Source organism: Seriola aureovittata, chromosome 6 (genome assembly GCF_021018895.1).
Source record: "Seriola aureovittata isolate HTS-2021-v1 ecotype China chromosome 6, ASM2101889v1, whole genome shotgun sequence".
Classification (NCBI taxonomy): Eukaryota; Metazoa; Chordata; class Actinopteri; order Carangiformes; family Carangidae; genus Seriola; species Seriola aureovittata.
Genome location: NC_079369.1, coordinates 8,652,198 through 8,669,657, shown reverse-complemented (window position 1 = coordinate 8,669,657; position 17,460 = coordinate 8,652,198). Strand labels below are relative to the sequence as shown.

The 17,460-nt window shown below is 39.5% G+C and overlaps 1 protein-coding gene across 1 annotated transcript; it reads right to left on the bottom strand.

Moving 5' to 3' along the window:
* Positions 1-997: 997 nt before the first annotated feature.
* On the bottom strand, positions 998-7,590 carry creb3l3a (cAMP responsive element binding protein 3-like 3a). Its single transcript, XM_056378959.1, has 10 exons — positions 7,432-7,590; positions 6,892-7,008; positions 6,452-6,695; positions 5,669-5,802; positions 4,655-4,765; positions 4,447-4,553; positions 3,208-3,276; positions 2,911-2,995; positions 2,286-2,379; positions 998-1,749 (listed from the first exon to the last, which is right to left on the bottom strand). The coding sequence occupies exons 1-10, from the start codon at positions 7,450-7,452 to the stop codon at positions 1,433-1,435; spliced, it is 1,299 nt and encodes a 432-aa protein (XP_056234934.1). The 5' UTR covers positions 7,453-7,590; the 3' UTR covers positions 998-1,432.
* Positions 7,591-17,460: the final 9,870 nt, after the last annotated feature.

Below are 17,460 nucleotides of genomic sequence, written 5' to 3'. Positions count from 1 at the left end.
TGAATCATTTCATTTGGTCGCCTGTCAACGGTGTCATATCACCTATTACGCTTGCGTCTGTGTTGTGGTTGCCTGCCAGAAGTGGTCAAAATTGACTTTTTACCCCATTTTAAGCCATATTTTTTAAGATATACTTTTTACACCTTGGATTTTTGCTAGGCTCCCAGCCCCTCATGTTAACATGTCGACATTAGCGTTTAGCTCAAAGCACTACTGTGCGGATGTACATCCTCACAGAGCCGATATCCAGGCGGCAAGCTCAAAGTCTTGTTTACCTCGGCACACCTGGCCAGTTACATTGTTCAGTTGGCATGATTGGAGTTTTGGAAACAAACAGAAACTGTTGGATGCTGTTCAACAGTCTGACAAATCCTTTAGTTGAAGCACTGAGGAACCTAACACGCCAACTTCAAAGAACTAGTGCAAAGAAAGACTGAATGGTTCATCACTTGACTTTGCCGCACTTCTTTATGTTAAAAGTTTCACTTGAACATACTGCAACAGCTTCAACCAATTATCAGCTGACAGCTCATTTGGTTATCTACAGGCTGCCTGGAAGTGCCTGACAGCCTGCTGTTGGTTTGATGTGCCAGCTTCATAAAGACGTTAAAGAAAAGCTAGGTTAAAGTAAACATCCTTTAAAAATGTTTTCTGTTCTTTCAGATTCAGTTAAAGCTTTAAAGCTTACTTCCTATTTTGCAATGCATTTGTTTTAATGTGAACCACAGTGCTGGGTTGTTTTCTTATTAGATCAGTCAGTTTCTACAGGCGATCAGTCAATCACAGAATTGAATCTCAGGGTTTCCTTTGAAGTTAAGTCTGGCTAACCACAGAAAATGTCGATCTGAACAAGTCAGACCTTAAATGTTAGATGGATGGCTCACATCTTTTCAAGCAGCACTTTCAAGGAAAAGATTCCACCATGGACTTTGTGTAACTTTTAAAGCTCTAAAACTTAATGGAGAAAAATGAATCCACAGTGTTTTGATGCCAATAATCTCATTTTGACATATTTTATTTGAAACAGCTTTATCTATGAATAAATCTAAACAGTTGCAATCATTTCTACAGTGAAAACATGCTTTCAAAATCCTTAAGCATTTTACAAATAATACGTTGGGATCAAAACTGTACACATCATCACAGCCCCATTTACCCAGCTTTGGACAGTCACAAACACAGTAATTTACATTGGCATTTTATCAAAGGCAAAGGATACAGTGTACCTTGACAAGCAATTTCAGTGGAAGATTCAAATCCATATACTGATATAAAACAGTATCACAAAAAAGGCAAAGGCATACAGACTGAATATATATTAAAGGCAAAAGAGGAATGATTACAACTTTCAAATTTCCCTGTCTGTGTAAACAGCAGCCCCAGATAGTTCCCTGCTCTACCATTAGGAGGAGGACAATTTTGGGAATTTGGCTTACATGTCATCAGCATGTGGTCGCAGTTTGGCAGAGCGGTGAGGATCCAAGGTCACAGTGGCTATGTGACCAGTAATTGGGTCTACATGGAAATGGCTGATTCTTTCCTCCTCACTGCTGTTTAGAGACATGGTCTCCAAACTGGACCGCTCTTGGTTCACTCCCAGCTTTCCCATCAGTGCCGTAATATCTGCCAATCCGTGCTCTCCTGGGAAACGCCGGTGCAGAGGCTCTGATTCTTCCTCAGTGGAGAACGGGGCGTCAGTGACATGCAGCACACGGGAGGCCTGGAGGTTCTGCAGGGACCGTGACTGGACTGTGTGAGGAATTTGAGAAAAGATAAGCAAGTTCACACCTCTGTGGACATGCAGCTCGGTTTACTACTGTGTATTGCGTATGTGTGCACTTCTTTGTGAGTACATCAAATTCAAATCTAAAGACATTTAAGACTATTCCTAATAAAACTCATAACAAAGCCTTGAGCACGCCGGAAACGTGCAGAATTGGTTGATTTTTCAAGGCTGCCAAACAGCTTTTGATAATAAATTTGACCATGCTACTGCTGAAATCTTCGTCTTTCCTCATAATTAAAATTGACATTTGTGTTTGGGTTTGTGCCAATCCATTTGTTAATGAAGTAGTAATTAACAGTAATTAATCAGAAATTGCTGTAATGATTCTGGCTACAAATCCTCAGACAGGCAAAGCAGGCTTTGAGGCTCTGCAGGTGAGAACTGGTCCAGCTGTGGATGAGACTGCAGCTCTAACAAGCTCCTCTGCTGTGACACAGAGGTTCTGGATTAGTTGGTATGTGGGCACACACAATTCTATTTGGTGCTGTAGGATACTCACTTCTGACTGGACTGAAGTCTCCTTGGCTGACCTTGGTGTCAGAGAATGGCTTGAGGCTGGGGAACAGGATTAGGGAGAAGGACAGCAGCAGCACCTAAAAATGTGATAAAAAAAAAAAAAAAAAAAAAAATCAAATTCAAGGGACAGAAAAAGAAAGTTGGTACTTGAAAATTTGTGTTTGACACAGTTGAACTTTTGTATGGCTAGTGGCTCATATCTTCCCTCTGTGAATATGCTTTCACTTTGCAATGTTCAGAAGAAACAGTAATCTAACTGTGGAGCAAAGTATTTTGTGACTGGGAACTGAGACTCGTTCATATTTATAGATTCAAAATTACATTTTTATAATTCTTGTCCACTCATGTTGCCTTGGGTCTTGCATTTTTATTCTATTGCAGTTTTCAAAGCCAATAAATGGCTTCTATTCCACCTGTTTATTTCTCTTTATGGGGACTGTGCCTTTTTGTGACCTTTGCGATGTCTTGTCTGTTGTGTACATATCTAGATAGGCTGCTCTCGAAGGCTAATCCAGCTGTTGTTGCTGTTCGGGTAGTTATGAGAGTGAGTCATTTGGAGGGTCTGGGTTTTTTTATCTGCCTGGCACACACACAGAGGATGTCCTTACCAGTACACATGTCCCAGTCTGGGCTGGCTTGTTAGATGTATTCATGACCAGAGCCTGCAGCCTTCGCAACTGTTCCATTAGTGTCCTGCGGAGTGGATGGAGGGAAAAGGATAGACAAAGACAAAAGAGTAAACAGAATCGAAAATGGAAAGGAAAAGAAAATATGAGTGGGTTAACGAGGGTCTGGGGGAACAAGAGGGCAAGTCAAAATGCTGAAGGCAGTTTCTGAGGGAACAAACATTGCCAGGAGATTACAGAGGAATAAAAATGGAGAAGTTCTATTTTGAAATCACTCACATGTTGCATTTCTCCAGCTGTGACACTTTCCTCTGCAGCTCATGGTTGTGTGCGTTGCAGGCTGCCATCCTGGAGGAGATAACACACAGGAGGCAGAAAGGAGGAGAAGGACAACGTGAAATCCCTCACTGACAAAAACTTTTTTTCAATACTGAAAAAAAGGTATTTAGTTAAAATTTTCATTGAAGCCCCATTAAGCGTATAGTTTAAATCCAAGAAAACGCTGTGTGTTTAGGGAGAGTTTTAAAACTGCCTCTCTTATTCAAAAGGGGATTAAGATACTGTTGATTTTGCATGTATTAGCACACTACCATTAAATTCATTTCCCACTTTTTCAGCAGCTGACTCTCAGATGAATAATGATGTATGAAGAACTTTCTAAACAGTCTCCGCTAACACGTACATACAGTGCCATACTATGCTAACACACTGTATTTTTGACACAAAACTTATGATAAAATGGATTACTCAAGTTGAAACTCAAGTTTCTACACGCCTATGTTTTTAAGACCCTTCATGGGATTTTTGTCTTCAACAGCTAATAATACAGACAGCTAATGACATAAGCTTGCAACCTTGCCAGGTTTCCGGCTATTTGCCACAGTGGTTCAGACCAATCAGCGTCCTATGAGGGAGGATCTATGTGCAGCTACAGGCGTGTCTTAGGTGTGACAACAGCCAGAAGATACTGTTGGTTTACGTTGAAGAGGTTGGAAAAGATACTGCTATAGCATCAGTGATATCAGAACTGAAGAGTATCTCCTCATTGAAAGAAGAGCAACTGAAGGCTTTTCTTGATGGAAAGGATGTTTTTGCTTTTCTCTCGACTGGCTTGGGCAAGAGTTTCATTTACCTACTGGCTGAACTGGTGGTGAAAGAAATGGGAAGGAGTCTGATTGGTTTAATTTAGATCGTGATAGATGATGATAGATGATAGACAAATGGGTCATCCAATCAACTGGCAAGTCTTTTTCCAACAAAGTGTTCCCAGATGGTTCTATGCATCAAACCATCTGGTGCATCATGTTAAATGACATATGGGAAAGGCCACAATCAAACATGGGAATTGGATCTATATGGCACGCCTGGCCCATCAGGATGCTACAAGCTGCTTTCATAATGTACCGAGATAAAGTGACCAAGGGCTGCATTGAAGGTACAATAGGGAAAACAGTAATGGAAAGCATATTGAATCTGTGGTCATTTCGCTCGTTACTCTTTTACAAATTAGATTCTTACCTGCTCTCCAGTCCGTCAATATACTCCTTTTTCTTCTTCCGGCTCTCCTGGGCAGACTGCTTATTGCGAATCTTTCGGCGTATTTTCTTCAGAATTCTTTCTTCATACTGATTTAAAGAGAAAGGAACATTCTCATGTTGAGCCTCTATGGTATAAACTCAGGGATCTCATAATTGTTTTCATTGTAAAGGTATTGATAGCAATTTACCTTTGTGAGAGGTAGTTGGCTGGGTAGAGTTACCCCCTCCTTTGCTAAAAGCTTCTTCTCATCTTCATTCAGAATCAACTCTTGAATAGATGGTTGGGATGGCTGTGGGGGCTGGTGGTGAGATATGAATACTAATATTTAAAACATCATCACTGCAGCTTGATTAAATTTTCTCTCTGGCCCGGCAGCTGTTCCTCCTCCCTCTCCGTCACCCCACTCTCTCTCCCTTGAGCCTCACAGGAAGTAGTTACATGAGTGCCGACTATCAGGCCACCTTCATCACTCTCATTTCATGGCTACCTTAAACCAATTATGGTGTTGGAACCTAAGTTGCATTCTGCCACTGTCTCCTCCATCTTATTAAACTGGGCTCTGAAGATGGGATCAATACCAGGAGTGTGCTGAAATCCACCCCACTTTATACCCTCAAGTTTCAGAGGCACAAGCATATTATTCTGCTTATGGTGATCTTCTGTATTTGCTTGATGCCCTCCACTTTTAGAACTATTTCCTTTGGGAATTAAATGATAATGACCTTCACATTTAGCCAATTCTCAAATCTCAAATCTCAAATCTCAGTTTGTATATCTCAAATATCCACAAACTCCCAACACTTTAAAATAGTTATATGTCAAAGAATATGAAGGAACTTAGTTAAAGAAAAATATCAAGTTCAACCAAATACTGAATTAAATATTTCAGCTTATTCCTTCTCTCACTGTAAGAAAACAAAGTGAGTGCTGCTGGGCATGTTGCTGATCATTTGCATTTCCAAAGGCCCCACCCCTTGGTGTATCCATGATTTCAGCGAGTGCAATCACCCACTTGTTTTTATGGTACACATGCACACTCCTACACTAGCTCACACAAAAGGTAAACAACAGGTTCTGTGCATGAGTCAGGCAGCCAAAGAAAGATACACCAACACCCAGAAGACACTACTGCTCTCCCTCCATACTGCTAGTGTCCCACCCCCACTGACTCAAACAGCCACCACGACCAGAATACACTTACTGGCTCCGGTGTTCCAGACAGGAGCAGATCTTTGACGGTTAGGGGGAAGCCAGAGGACAGCTGCGGTCTATGTACATCAGAAGGATATGGTGTAATCCTCGTCCTGCCCATTGGGAAGCCGGGGTCCCAGTCATCTGCGCTCACACAGGCACAAGGATACACATAAAGCACTTGGAAACAAGTGTTATTGTTTAGGTTAGAAAACTAAGACATGACATTTGGTGCTTGGACGTTACTTACTCTTATTTGGTCCTCAACATGTGTACTCTGATGTTTCATCAGCAATAATGTCAGTGTCTTGGATAGTTTGAATACCCATGTTCATGGTTTCAAATATCGTATGATATCCTACTTTATCCTCTGAGAAACTGGGATTCATGTGCAGGATTGTAGCCAGAAGATAGTGTGGCTGAAATTCCAAATTCACCATTTTTTGTCAATGACCATTCCCTGCTCACAACTACGACTGGGAACATTATTGATGATGTCATTAGAGCTCAGTTGATCTACAAAAAAATAATTAGCAAAAACTGTATAATCGATTTATTGTTTAAACAAATTTTCAAGCGAAAATGACAACATTTCACAGCTTCCTGCTTTTCAAATGTGAATGTTTTCTGTTTTTTTACTCTTTTATGGTGGTAATTTGAATATCTTTGGGTTTTGTGTTGGTGGTAAGATAAAACAAGACACATGAAGACATTTATTTGAACTTAGTTGCAGCTCTAGATGTTTTTATGATTTCCTATCTGAGTGTTTTTCTTGAGGATATTTGTGACTTACTGAGGTCAATGGAGACGTTGGCTTCCAGGGCTGCCTTTGTTTGCGGCCTCTTACTGAAGTACTGAGCGTCCCCTGGGGGACTCTCTGGGCGTTGTGGACTGTCCATCTGGTCTGAGGTAGGGTCCTCACTGATCCCACTGTCACTGGGAGATGGGGACCAGAGAGGTGAGCCTGACACAGAATCACTTCCACTCAGGAGAGCGTTGAGGAAGTCATCGTCTGCCTGTTCAGGCGGAGGCAGCATCTGCTCGGTGACAAAACCTAAATGCTATCATTAGTCTGTCTGTGTGAGATGACAACATGACGAGAAAGGGGATAGTCTTCTACAAATAGAAAAAGATCTACAAAGTATCCCAAGGATGGACTATACACTAGATAGAAAGTAAACATGTATTTGTATCATGTATGAGTGACATTAGAGATCCTACAGTCTCACGCACATTTGGGTCCTGGATTGGCCAGGTGTGATGGTTGCCATGGTGTTCTGTTTCCTCATGACGGAGAATTCCATCGTTTTGATCAAACAGCCAGTCGAGCAGCTCAATGCCATCACAACCCTGAGATGAGATCATGCCATTTAATGACAACACACAGGACCATGTCTTTCATGCTTTTAGAGGCAATGACAAAAAAACATTAAAGGTTTACCACAACTTGTCTGCCACAGCTGGGGACTACTGTTTTACTGGCAACAATTCACCACGATCTTCCCTGATCACACTGTACTGTACAATGTGTTCCCCCTAATCTGTGTAGATATCTGTCATTGATAAGACACCTTTTATGAATAATGCTTCTTATAATTATGTCCTTGTAATGCTTTTCTAAAACAGCCCTTTGTCTGTAGTTTTAGGTAGATTTAACATCTAGATAAAAGTTTTTAATTTCCTCTAAAGCCTTAACTTTGCTCTCTGGGACTGCCCTATAAACCATAATTGGCAAGCTACAATGCAATAAAAAGACAATATTTAGTTATTTACCTGATCTGGATAGTGCTCCATAATTTCTCTGTTTGTGTGACACACCAGAGAAGCCCCAAAGACAACAAAGATCCAGTCAAAATATCCAATTTATTGTGTTGTGCAGTAGCTTTGTAAGCTTTGTTCCTAAAGAGTCTCTACTGTATCTCTCAGCTCTTCTTCTAGGGTCCAAAGTTTAAACTCCAACTCAACACACCCAGCCAGCGAGCTTGCTTTGTTCCCATTGGCTCTGAGGAGACATAATCTAAATGGTAGCCAGGGATACACAACTAAGGAACTTCACAAATTGGTCTATCTGGAGACAGAGGACAAGAAGTCTCCACTAAGATGTAAAACATCAGAGAGGTCAAAGTCTGTTGTTTCTTTTCCTTTTATTTTTTTGATAGCATATTGACACAAGGATAGCTCTGACCTTTGGCATATATTCAGAACACAATAAGCATACAATGGCCAGGTTCTAGAAAACAACAAGTCAACAACACTGATTTTAAAAAAGTAAGTAAAGTTTATTTCTATAGCACCTTTCATAGATACAAAGTCACAAAGTGCTTTACACCAATAAAAAAATACAAGAATTCCAAACCCAGATGAGGAAATAGGAAAATAAAAAGCAATAAAATAAAAATGGAGCAGCTATTCAGACAGGCTAACAAAAACGTTTTCAGCTACTTCAAAAAGATTTCACCGGAGTCTATGGATCGCAATGATAAGATAGCATTCCGTAAATTGGATGCAACAGCTTGAAAAGCACGGTCACCTCAGGTTTTATAGCCAGTTTGAGGGACAGGCAGTAATATTTGTTCAGCAGACCTAAGAGTGTGACTGGCTGTATGATGGAGGAGGAGGTCAGCAATACACTGGGGCGTTTGGCCATGCAAGGCTCTGAAGGTTGAAATAGATGCGGATTTAATTGGAAGCGAGTGCAGAGAGAGTAAAATTGGTGTGATATGTGATGTCTTGTTATTTGTAGTTAAAAGCCAATAAGTTGCATTTGGACAGTTTTCAGACAGTTTAAAGAAGTTTGATTCAAACAGGTAAAAAGAACGTTACAAAAATCTAAACGAGTAGAAATAAAAGAATGAATCATCATCTTCATCTCAATCTTGGTCATCACAGGTCTTAATTTAGCAATGATTCTCAATTGGAAACATGAACACATGAACACATAAGCATAAAACAAATCCAAGGCAGACCTGTATAAGCCCACCAGCTAGTTTTTAGAACACCATGAACAATGGCATCAAAAGCAGAGCTGAGGTCAAGTAACACCAGTAATGAGCATTTCCCGTCATCTGCAGCCATTATAATGCCATTTCTGTTGAGTGCAGTTAATGAAATCCTAATTGAAAGGAGTCATACAGGCCAAGTGTTTCTAAAACAGCTTTCAGCTGCTTGGCAACAACATTTTCCTTCAGTCTGGACACATGAGGCATCTTGGATATTGGCCTATAATTCTTAGGAACGGTAGGGTGTATATTTTCCAAGGCTGAACTATAATATGTTTGAAATGGTTAGGGACAGAGCCAGTTGGAATCGACTGAATTAAAAACAATTGGATGGAGATGAATGAGGGAAGAATGTCAAGGGCGCCAGATGAGGGCTTAATTTTTTTGCAGAAATTTAGTGAAAGGAGTTCAGGATTGTGGAGTAGGAAACACAAACGCAAAACATTTAAGAAGGTTATTGCAATCAGTGTTGGAGTAGACCAACACTTGTGGAGAGACTGCAGTGTTGAGATATATATATATATATATATATATATATATATATATGGTGGTCACACTTACGGGGGGAGTTTCATAATCTGGTGAAATAGTTTGACATTTTGGAAAGTATGTTTAGTGACTTTGTATATATATGATATATATATCTATATCTATATAGATATATATATCATAGACTCAGAGCATTTCCACAGAGCTGGATCACTAAAAATTTGCGTAAAAGTTTGCATATTGGTGTGTTATGACAGTTTGAGGAAACTGGATTATTAAGGGAATAATTTATTTGTAGAACAAGTGGGAATAAGACAAAGCTGCCAGGGGCCTCGTAAAGCACCAATCAGCCATTAAAGATAAGGAGGCTTAAAAACATGAATGTTCTGCAGACCAATGGTTGAAAACATAATTACACAGACAATTTGCACCGTCTCTTTATAATCTATGTGATTTGTTTGAGAGTCTAATTATTTTTTTCACCCAAGCTTCAAAAAACCACAGTGAAAATATGAAAATATGGTAAATATGAAGCTAATCAGCCAGCAGCTCTTAGACAGAATTTGTTAATTTTCAGTCAGAGCTAGGCTAGCTGGCTAAGCTAACCAGTTGCAGGCTCTAGCTACATATTTACAGTATGTACAGTACAGTAAGACAGTGGTACAGCTCCTCTCATCTAACTCTCAAAACAAAGTCACTAAACATACTTCCCAAAATGTCAAACTATTTCACCAGAATATGAAACTCCCCCCCGTAAGTGTGACCACAACAAATGAATTCTTGCGAGAATTGCTGCAATAGTCAAAGTTTCAGTGTAAAAATGTGAGGCACGAAATATTCCAGAGCTACCACTTCTCCCCGTTCCACCAAAATCTCACCCTCACATCCTCTCTGATCTCACTTCCAGGTAGAAAGGTAGAATGAGGTCACTGCCAGTAACCATCATATTATCAAGAGTTACAGATGTCATGTATTGTAGCTGGATATGGAAATACATTTGACTTGGCGGCACAGATCTGCTGTTGGTAACGCTCCCTGCTGCAGCAGTGCAGCAAAACAAAATGCAGTAGACTGATATGCTGTATGAAGTGGGGGGAGCATAGCAACCAACTGTCCTGTATATGACTTATTAAATGCAACATCATCAGGGAATCGAACCTGTGGAGGCTGCGGTGAAGGTGGTTTCTGTGATGCAGCAGTAGCAGGACAGCAGTGACAGTGAATATGAGGGAGAAGGTCTTTAATTACAACACCCAACATCTGATGGCCGTACCTGCACTGACACACTTAGGTTATCTTAGACATTGTTACACTTTTATACCCATATTGCACATACACAAAAAGCACATGAATGATGACATAAAATCCACCTGTGAAGGAGTCACAGGTAGTCACAAGCTTTACAGCTCGTTCCTCATGGTATGATAAGCTAACTGTCAGCTGACACATCACAGCGTTAGAGTTACTGTGTCTTGCCAGGACTAGTCTATTGGGCTTTCATAAAAGAAGCATTACGTAATCATTATTGCATTGTTATCTAATGGAGGAAGGTTCCAAAGGGCAAAAGCTCTGTAGGCATAATTACTTAACAAGATTTTCAGCTTTGAAAAAACTCTTTGAAAAGAAGTGTCCAATACAAACAGAGTTATGTTCAGTAAGAAACTGTACATGGCCGTGTGTGTCATGGCCTCAACTTTATCTTCATTATCAGCAGCATCGTCAGAAAGGGACAGATGTGTTTCACGTGCCACCAGTGTGTCTAGCTCTCCCCACTTATCACTCATTGTGTTTGTGTGCTTGTCACTGACTCCTATTTGTTTTCACTCCAGATATTTATAACCTCAGTCTGTGATATTATCAATCAAAGGGGGATGGGGCATTTAGTCAATTATAACTTTCCAGTAAGAGGCATACGTTTTTTTAAATTGTAATTTTAAAATGTAGCAGTAATTATTCAATAGTATAAGCAAAAACAAATGTAATGTCAGTCTATTGGTTGGTTGTTCGCCATTTGAAATGTCCAAACTATTATTGGCTTTAAATTTTGTCCAGTTTTTTTTTTTTTTGCAAGGTAATTTTAGGTTGTAACATAGTATCTCAGTAAAATTGAATTTTCTCTTCCCCCAACACAGATATAAAGTAACAATAATAACACAAACAATACAACAATACATTGAATGGTAAAAAGTCTTTCAGCTTAATTACTTTTTTACTTTTGGAACTGTATGTTGAGGCCCTATCCAGTAATTTCTAGGAATTTTATAAACCAAGAAAAAAATCCACCCATTTTATTATGTTGAATAACAGACAGCTATCCAACAGAATAAACTTACATTTTGCTGTGTGAATCTCTAATTTGTGGGTGTGAAGTGGTGGCTGGGCTGAGATGTACAAATACCAAGAGCATACTGTACTGCCATGCACATGCCTTCACCTGTGCCGCGGGAGACTAACTATAAGGTCAGCAGTCTGACAGCACTGTGAAATATTAATTTGAAGGTGTCTGGAGGGATGCAGGCTTACTATTACTACAACATTTTTTTCATCAATTTACTGTATGTCAGATCATCTTTCTTCCAAATCTGAGGGGATGTTTTTGAGATGGATAGTTGCCATCCTCCTGCAACCATGAAAGCCCTGCAGGGGAAACAGAAGCCAAATGTACATAATGAATGAACTGAATTGGATACACTAGTGCCCAGATAGTGTGTGTTGTTGATGAGTTGATATGACATTTGACTAGGAACTATTAATTCCCCATTTGAATGCTCTTGCTGTGTTTTATATGCCAGAAATCTGAAATGAGGGTCAGATGACAACATATTCCAAGTTGAAAGCCTCTGAAAAAAAAAAAACACACAGAGATTTACGGATGCTGAAGGCCAAATGCCAATCAGTACTGTGCCGGTCTGACAAGAGCTGTTGCACTGTGAGACCTCCCAGGTGCTGTGCATAATTTGAAATAAAACTCCCAGTAAACACAAATTTCCACTGAAAAAAAGACAAAGCTCCACACTGTCATAAATAATACAGAACATGATCTGACAATTGTTTGGCTGACAGAGGAGACATTTGGTGAATGTGTTTTTAAAAGATTATGTGCGTACATGAAAACTGTACTTGAACATTGTGTTGAAGTACCACTGGACGACATTTTGTTGTAGTCATACAGTTTTTCACTGGTGTATGTTTAACAAGGAGGGTAGTGTATCACAACGTCATTACTGGTGTTTTTATCTCTGTTTACAACCATGAACAGTGGAGCTTATTTGTGTTTTAATTGTCAACTGTCTATAGAAGATCTCTTTGTTTTTGGATATCACTATATCCTGTTTATCAACTCTTTTTTGATACAGTTGTGTATCTTGATGCTGCTTTTTTAGCCAGAGTAGTTAAATAAATGAGGGATAATTCTTTTGAACAATACACCACAGAGGCGGCTAATTGTGCATCAAGCGAATAAAGTACCACTCGCAGTCTGAGTCTGCAGAGATTGTTAGTATATCAGAGCATCTATGTGACAAACGGCTCATTTGCATTAACTCTCTTGTGTGAAATAAAGTTGACTTCAAGGCTGTATAAATAACACTGATCTGAGATTTAAGAGACAGACCCAGTCGTTGGGTGGAGGCTGTATGCACTAATGAAAAACAAGAAGAACAACAAAAAGAAGCAGCTGTATTAAGACTTTAAGTTCAGCGCTACTAGATGAGTCAATTATATGATCAACAGTTAATTAATCATAGATAATAAGTGACCGTCTTTTAATTGTTAAAGTCATTAATCATCAAAAGATAAGAAAACTTTGGCATGTTTAAGCATTTAAGTGTGTTTCATATAATTTATATCAACTGAATTCCTTGCAACTTTTTTACTATGGTTTCACAAAATTAGCAGATATATGATCACTGGTAATTGTGATGGGCGGAAGTTTTGTAAGACACAATAGGAACAAACATGGCCATTTCTTACCAAGGTTCAGTTATTTTATTAGTATTCATTAACATATTCAGTGAGTCGTAGCCACAAAAGCACTGTCCAAGTGTCATGAGAGTTGCAGCTGTTGAATGCTAACAAACTAATCAGCAATTTGTCTTTATTAAAATGACGATGCACAGAAACTTTATCAGCACGTAGAGCAGTAGATAACCACTGGAATATAAACAGACGCTGAAGAAGAAAGTGAAAGAAGCCTCTTTGTGATAGATAATATGAAGAGCTACAATGGCACTACCTTAGCATACCCTAGCATACCTTCGCAACGCATACCTCCACCAAGGCCAAACACAAGTCTTCCACAAATGTGTAAGATCTAGATTATTATCTGAATCTTCACCAGTTATATACTGTATATGTCTGCTTTTTTACATCAAGATCCATACATAACTTGCTGAGGAATTGACGAAAATGTCAGAACGTGCCTTATATCGCAATGTTTAGGAAAGTGATAAACTCAGTTCAACATTTTAAATTTAGGTAAAAAAAAAATCCAAAATGGAGGACCACCACATGTAAATGACAAAACTGTGTGAGTCGTTATCCATATGAATCTCAATGAAAACCATGAATATAAGCAAATTAACAATAAAAGAAGATGATGTGATGAGGCGTGTACTAGTTTTAATGGAATATATTGGTTTTCATGAGATAGTGGTTGATGATATTCAGCTTGTTTGAATGGGTGAACTAATTGCTAGCTATCGAGTACGGTTCTCAGTTCAAGTCATTGTTTTGGCAGTTCTAGCTTGCTTGAGATGAGAGTATGTTTTTGAGACAGTATGAAGATGGTCAGCAGTTTGTGGTCACTGGGAGACAGCGGACAGTGCAGGACAGACTGTGAGGAGGCAGGGCTGTGCTCTCTGGCTCTGGTCGCCAGCTTCTGTCTCACTTTTCTGATTTCTTTGAGCAGTTCTCACTCGCTGCTGTCCAGCTGGGCCCGGCCTCGTTCAAGGGAGACTGACAGAATATAGAGAAAGAAGGACAAACAGGAACATTACAACGTAGGTGTTTCCTGTGGTGACCAATTACTACCTTACCACATTCACTTTGCGGTCTCTGCAATGGACCAATACCCCACTGTGTACCAGGAAAACACACGAATGTGACAGCAATCAAAACCTTGCTATACTGCTACACCACTGATTTGCATTTGTTTTATAAGAAATCAATCACATGGTGGAAACACACCATTTTGGCCTGCTGAGCAGCATGGACCGCTGTCACTAACACACTTGAGGAAGACAAGCAACACACATTAAAGGGGAAATGGACACGCAGGCAGTACTGACATTAAACTCCAGGCATTTCAGTGAATCATGGCTGCTCTCTAGTGGTTACAATTTACCCTGAAAAAAAGTGGCAAAAATGCAGTTTTCTTGCAGTAGCTTCATGATCAAACTCACCTTGAGGCCGCTCAGCTACAGAGGTGCAACTCAGCAGCATTGTTTGATTAAAAATGACTAAGACAGTTCTTCCAGCTATCAACATTGTTACAATTTTATTCCTTTTTAGATCGACTAATCATTTATTTGAACACTTGTTTGCAGCGCCTGTTTGATTACCAGGTGTGGAAAGAGTACTGGAGAATTGTAGTAAAACTACTGTTACTTCAAAGAAATTTTACTCATGTATAATTTTGGAGGATGGAGTGTGTGATTCTGTTGAGCTGTAGTAAATTCTACAGAGAGTTGTTTCTGTTATTTTAGCTACCTTCTATAAATGGGACAAAATAGTAGAAACACCACATCAGGGCGGAAGCTGACAAACACAGACATGCAGAGTATCTGCATCACATACGAGGCAAAATACATTAAAATACATGCTATCTTAAAAGACATGCATCTTTTTTGTATCACGTATGTTTTAATTTGTGTCTACATAGCAATCCTTACTCTATTTTTGTCAGTCTGTTGTGTCAGTTTGTGTTGTTTTAAGTGGATTTTAAGAGGATTGTATATATTGCACTACTGCCCAAGGCAAATGTCCCCTCCTGAGATACATTACACACCGGCACTGGCAGTGCCCCACATCCATTTCCTTCAACAAATGATAAAACAAAAAAATAAAATCAAAATTTCTGGCTGCATCTCAAATGCTAACTTCTCAGTGTCCAGCTCCATGCTCTCAAGGTTACTAGGCAACAGGAGCAGTGCTTCTTGACACAACAGGTGGGCACAGCCATTGACGCACAAAGGAAATCTTCTGCAGACCAAACTGTCTTGGGTCCTCAGCAATATACCTGCCAAGTTTGAAGTTGATCAGATGAACGGTTGTCGAAGGACAGACAGACAAGAAGATTGGAAAAAAGAGAAATATTTTAGTATGTCATACATGTGGTGACACAATACATCATGACAAGAGACCATGACTCTTTTTCCAAAGTGCAGTGTAAACTGACATAATTGGACAATCATGTGGAATAAGAGATGCATTCATATGAATCACAATTAAGGCTTTATTGTTTAGCCAACGATATGGGATTATATTTCTTATCTTCTCCTCAAATAACACTGTCAGGTTGTGTCCGCGGTTTTGAACATTGTTTACTGTGGTCATTCTGTTTTTTAGCCAATTAAAAGTGATTGCACATCTTGGTGGACATTCTATTTCTAACAGGTTGAGCTAAGGTTAATTTTTTTTATTGCTGGCTTTGCTTCTAGGTATTATTATTATTTCAGGGAAAAAAATCCTCCACTCCAAGATCAAAGAATAATTATAATTGGGTATAATTTTTCTCAGAAGAAGCTTGTTGTCTGGGATATGTAGAAGTTCAAATATGAATATTGCAGCTCAAACATACTGCTAGGAGCAGACCATGACTCTTTTTAAGAGTCACATTTTTAGACATGTTGAAGATTTCATGCTCGTTCTGTTTTCAGTGAGTAACATTGTGGGATTTGTCATCACAATGAACAATTCTTACTTGTTTTGTTGTTGTTATTGGGGGAGAACTGAGGAAGACTGAGGGAAAGACACAGATTTAAATACACAAGGGAGGCAGGGATGATTGGACACAGGTAAGACACATTAGGGTGGGGCAGACAATCACTATAGAGGAAAACTGGACTAAGATAGGAAAGAAAACAAATTTCTTTTAAAGTAATTTCAAAATAAAACTCAAATAGTCAGCATGACAGCAGTGTTTCCATTCAAAAAGAATATCTCATGTCAACACATAGTAGTAATTGTTTCATTCTCAAATATAAGATAACCCCATTTCAAACCTAATTTCCAGAAATTAGGCAAATTACTGTATATTTGGACCATCATGGTATCTTTCCCTCCTGAGCGGAAGAGAACTCTCAGCATAGTTGTTCCCGTCCACTTGGCTCACTGCACGTGCCTTTTGTGCCTCGTGACTCAGACAAACGTTATGTCAGGTATACAATCGACACAATCTGATTGTCAAAATGATTATGTCACAACTTTCTTGTTATTTATTTACAGTACATATCTATCGAGAGGTTGTATTTAAAATACAGAAAGACCTAAAGCATTTTCATTATTTTTATTTGGGACAGTTAGAGAAACTTCAGCCAGCACTTTGTTCCTGTTCACTCCCCCAATGTTCCATAGCTTCACCTGGTCACTGAAGGGAAGCCATGAAGGGATATCAGTGTGCTACTGTTCAACTGTCTGCACCTCATCTTATGTATGGGTTACCTGACATTCATGTTTTGCTGGAGGAAAATGCTGATCTTTTACTCAAGAACTCAGTTTCAATCTAACCCTTTATTTCACTCTTTTCAAACTCATTTTTGGCCACACACCTGTCTAGGTTGCGTGTGCTGCAATAGCTGCAGTGGAGACTTCTCTGTGTAGCTTGTTCTGCTGAAAAGTTGCATCTGAGGCATTTAGTGAGCATCTGTAAATTTTAGCTACAGAAAATAACCTGGGTTTACACTCTCCCCTTCTAAACTGCACAAGTCTCTCTATGCACATCGGTCACACACCACACTAGCCAACACTACAATTAAATTCTCAACCTGTATGAAACAATGAGCAACACTGGGCCCCTCTGAGCAGATACACACCATGGGAGCGTACCAGACCTTTGGCATTTTGGGTAATAATAATAAACACACATTTAAGCTTGTGGAACTGTCATGCATAAAAGAAGCAAATGTTGCAACATGAGTTTCAAATGGAAAACGAACGGCGGTCTCTTGTGTAAGAGTTCTGTGTTTTGTCAACCCGTCCATCCTCCCCGAGCTCCTCCTAATGTGAACTTCCTCTTTTTCTCTCGTCACAATTACTACAGCCGCTAGAGATCGCCTAAAAAATGTAATTGTGGGTCCTAATAAGCTACTTGCAC

Bases quoted from the DNA above. Each gene is read 5' to 3' on its own strand.
- creb3l3a (XM_056378959.1), bottom strand. From the start codon at position 7,452: ATGGAGCACTATCCAGATCAG. The intron at 3,277-4,446 runs GTAAGAATCTAA...TATCTCCTCCAG, and splicing joins ATTGACGGACTGGAGAGCAG to GATGGCAGCCTGCAACGCAC. The intron at 2,380-2,910 runs GTAAGGACATCC...TCACATTTTTAG, and splicing joins AGACTGGGACATGTGTACTG to GTGCTGCTGCTGTCCTTCTC.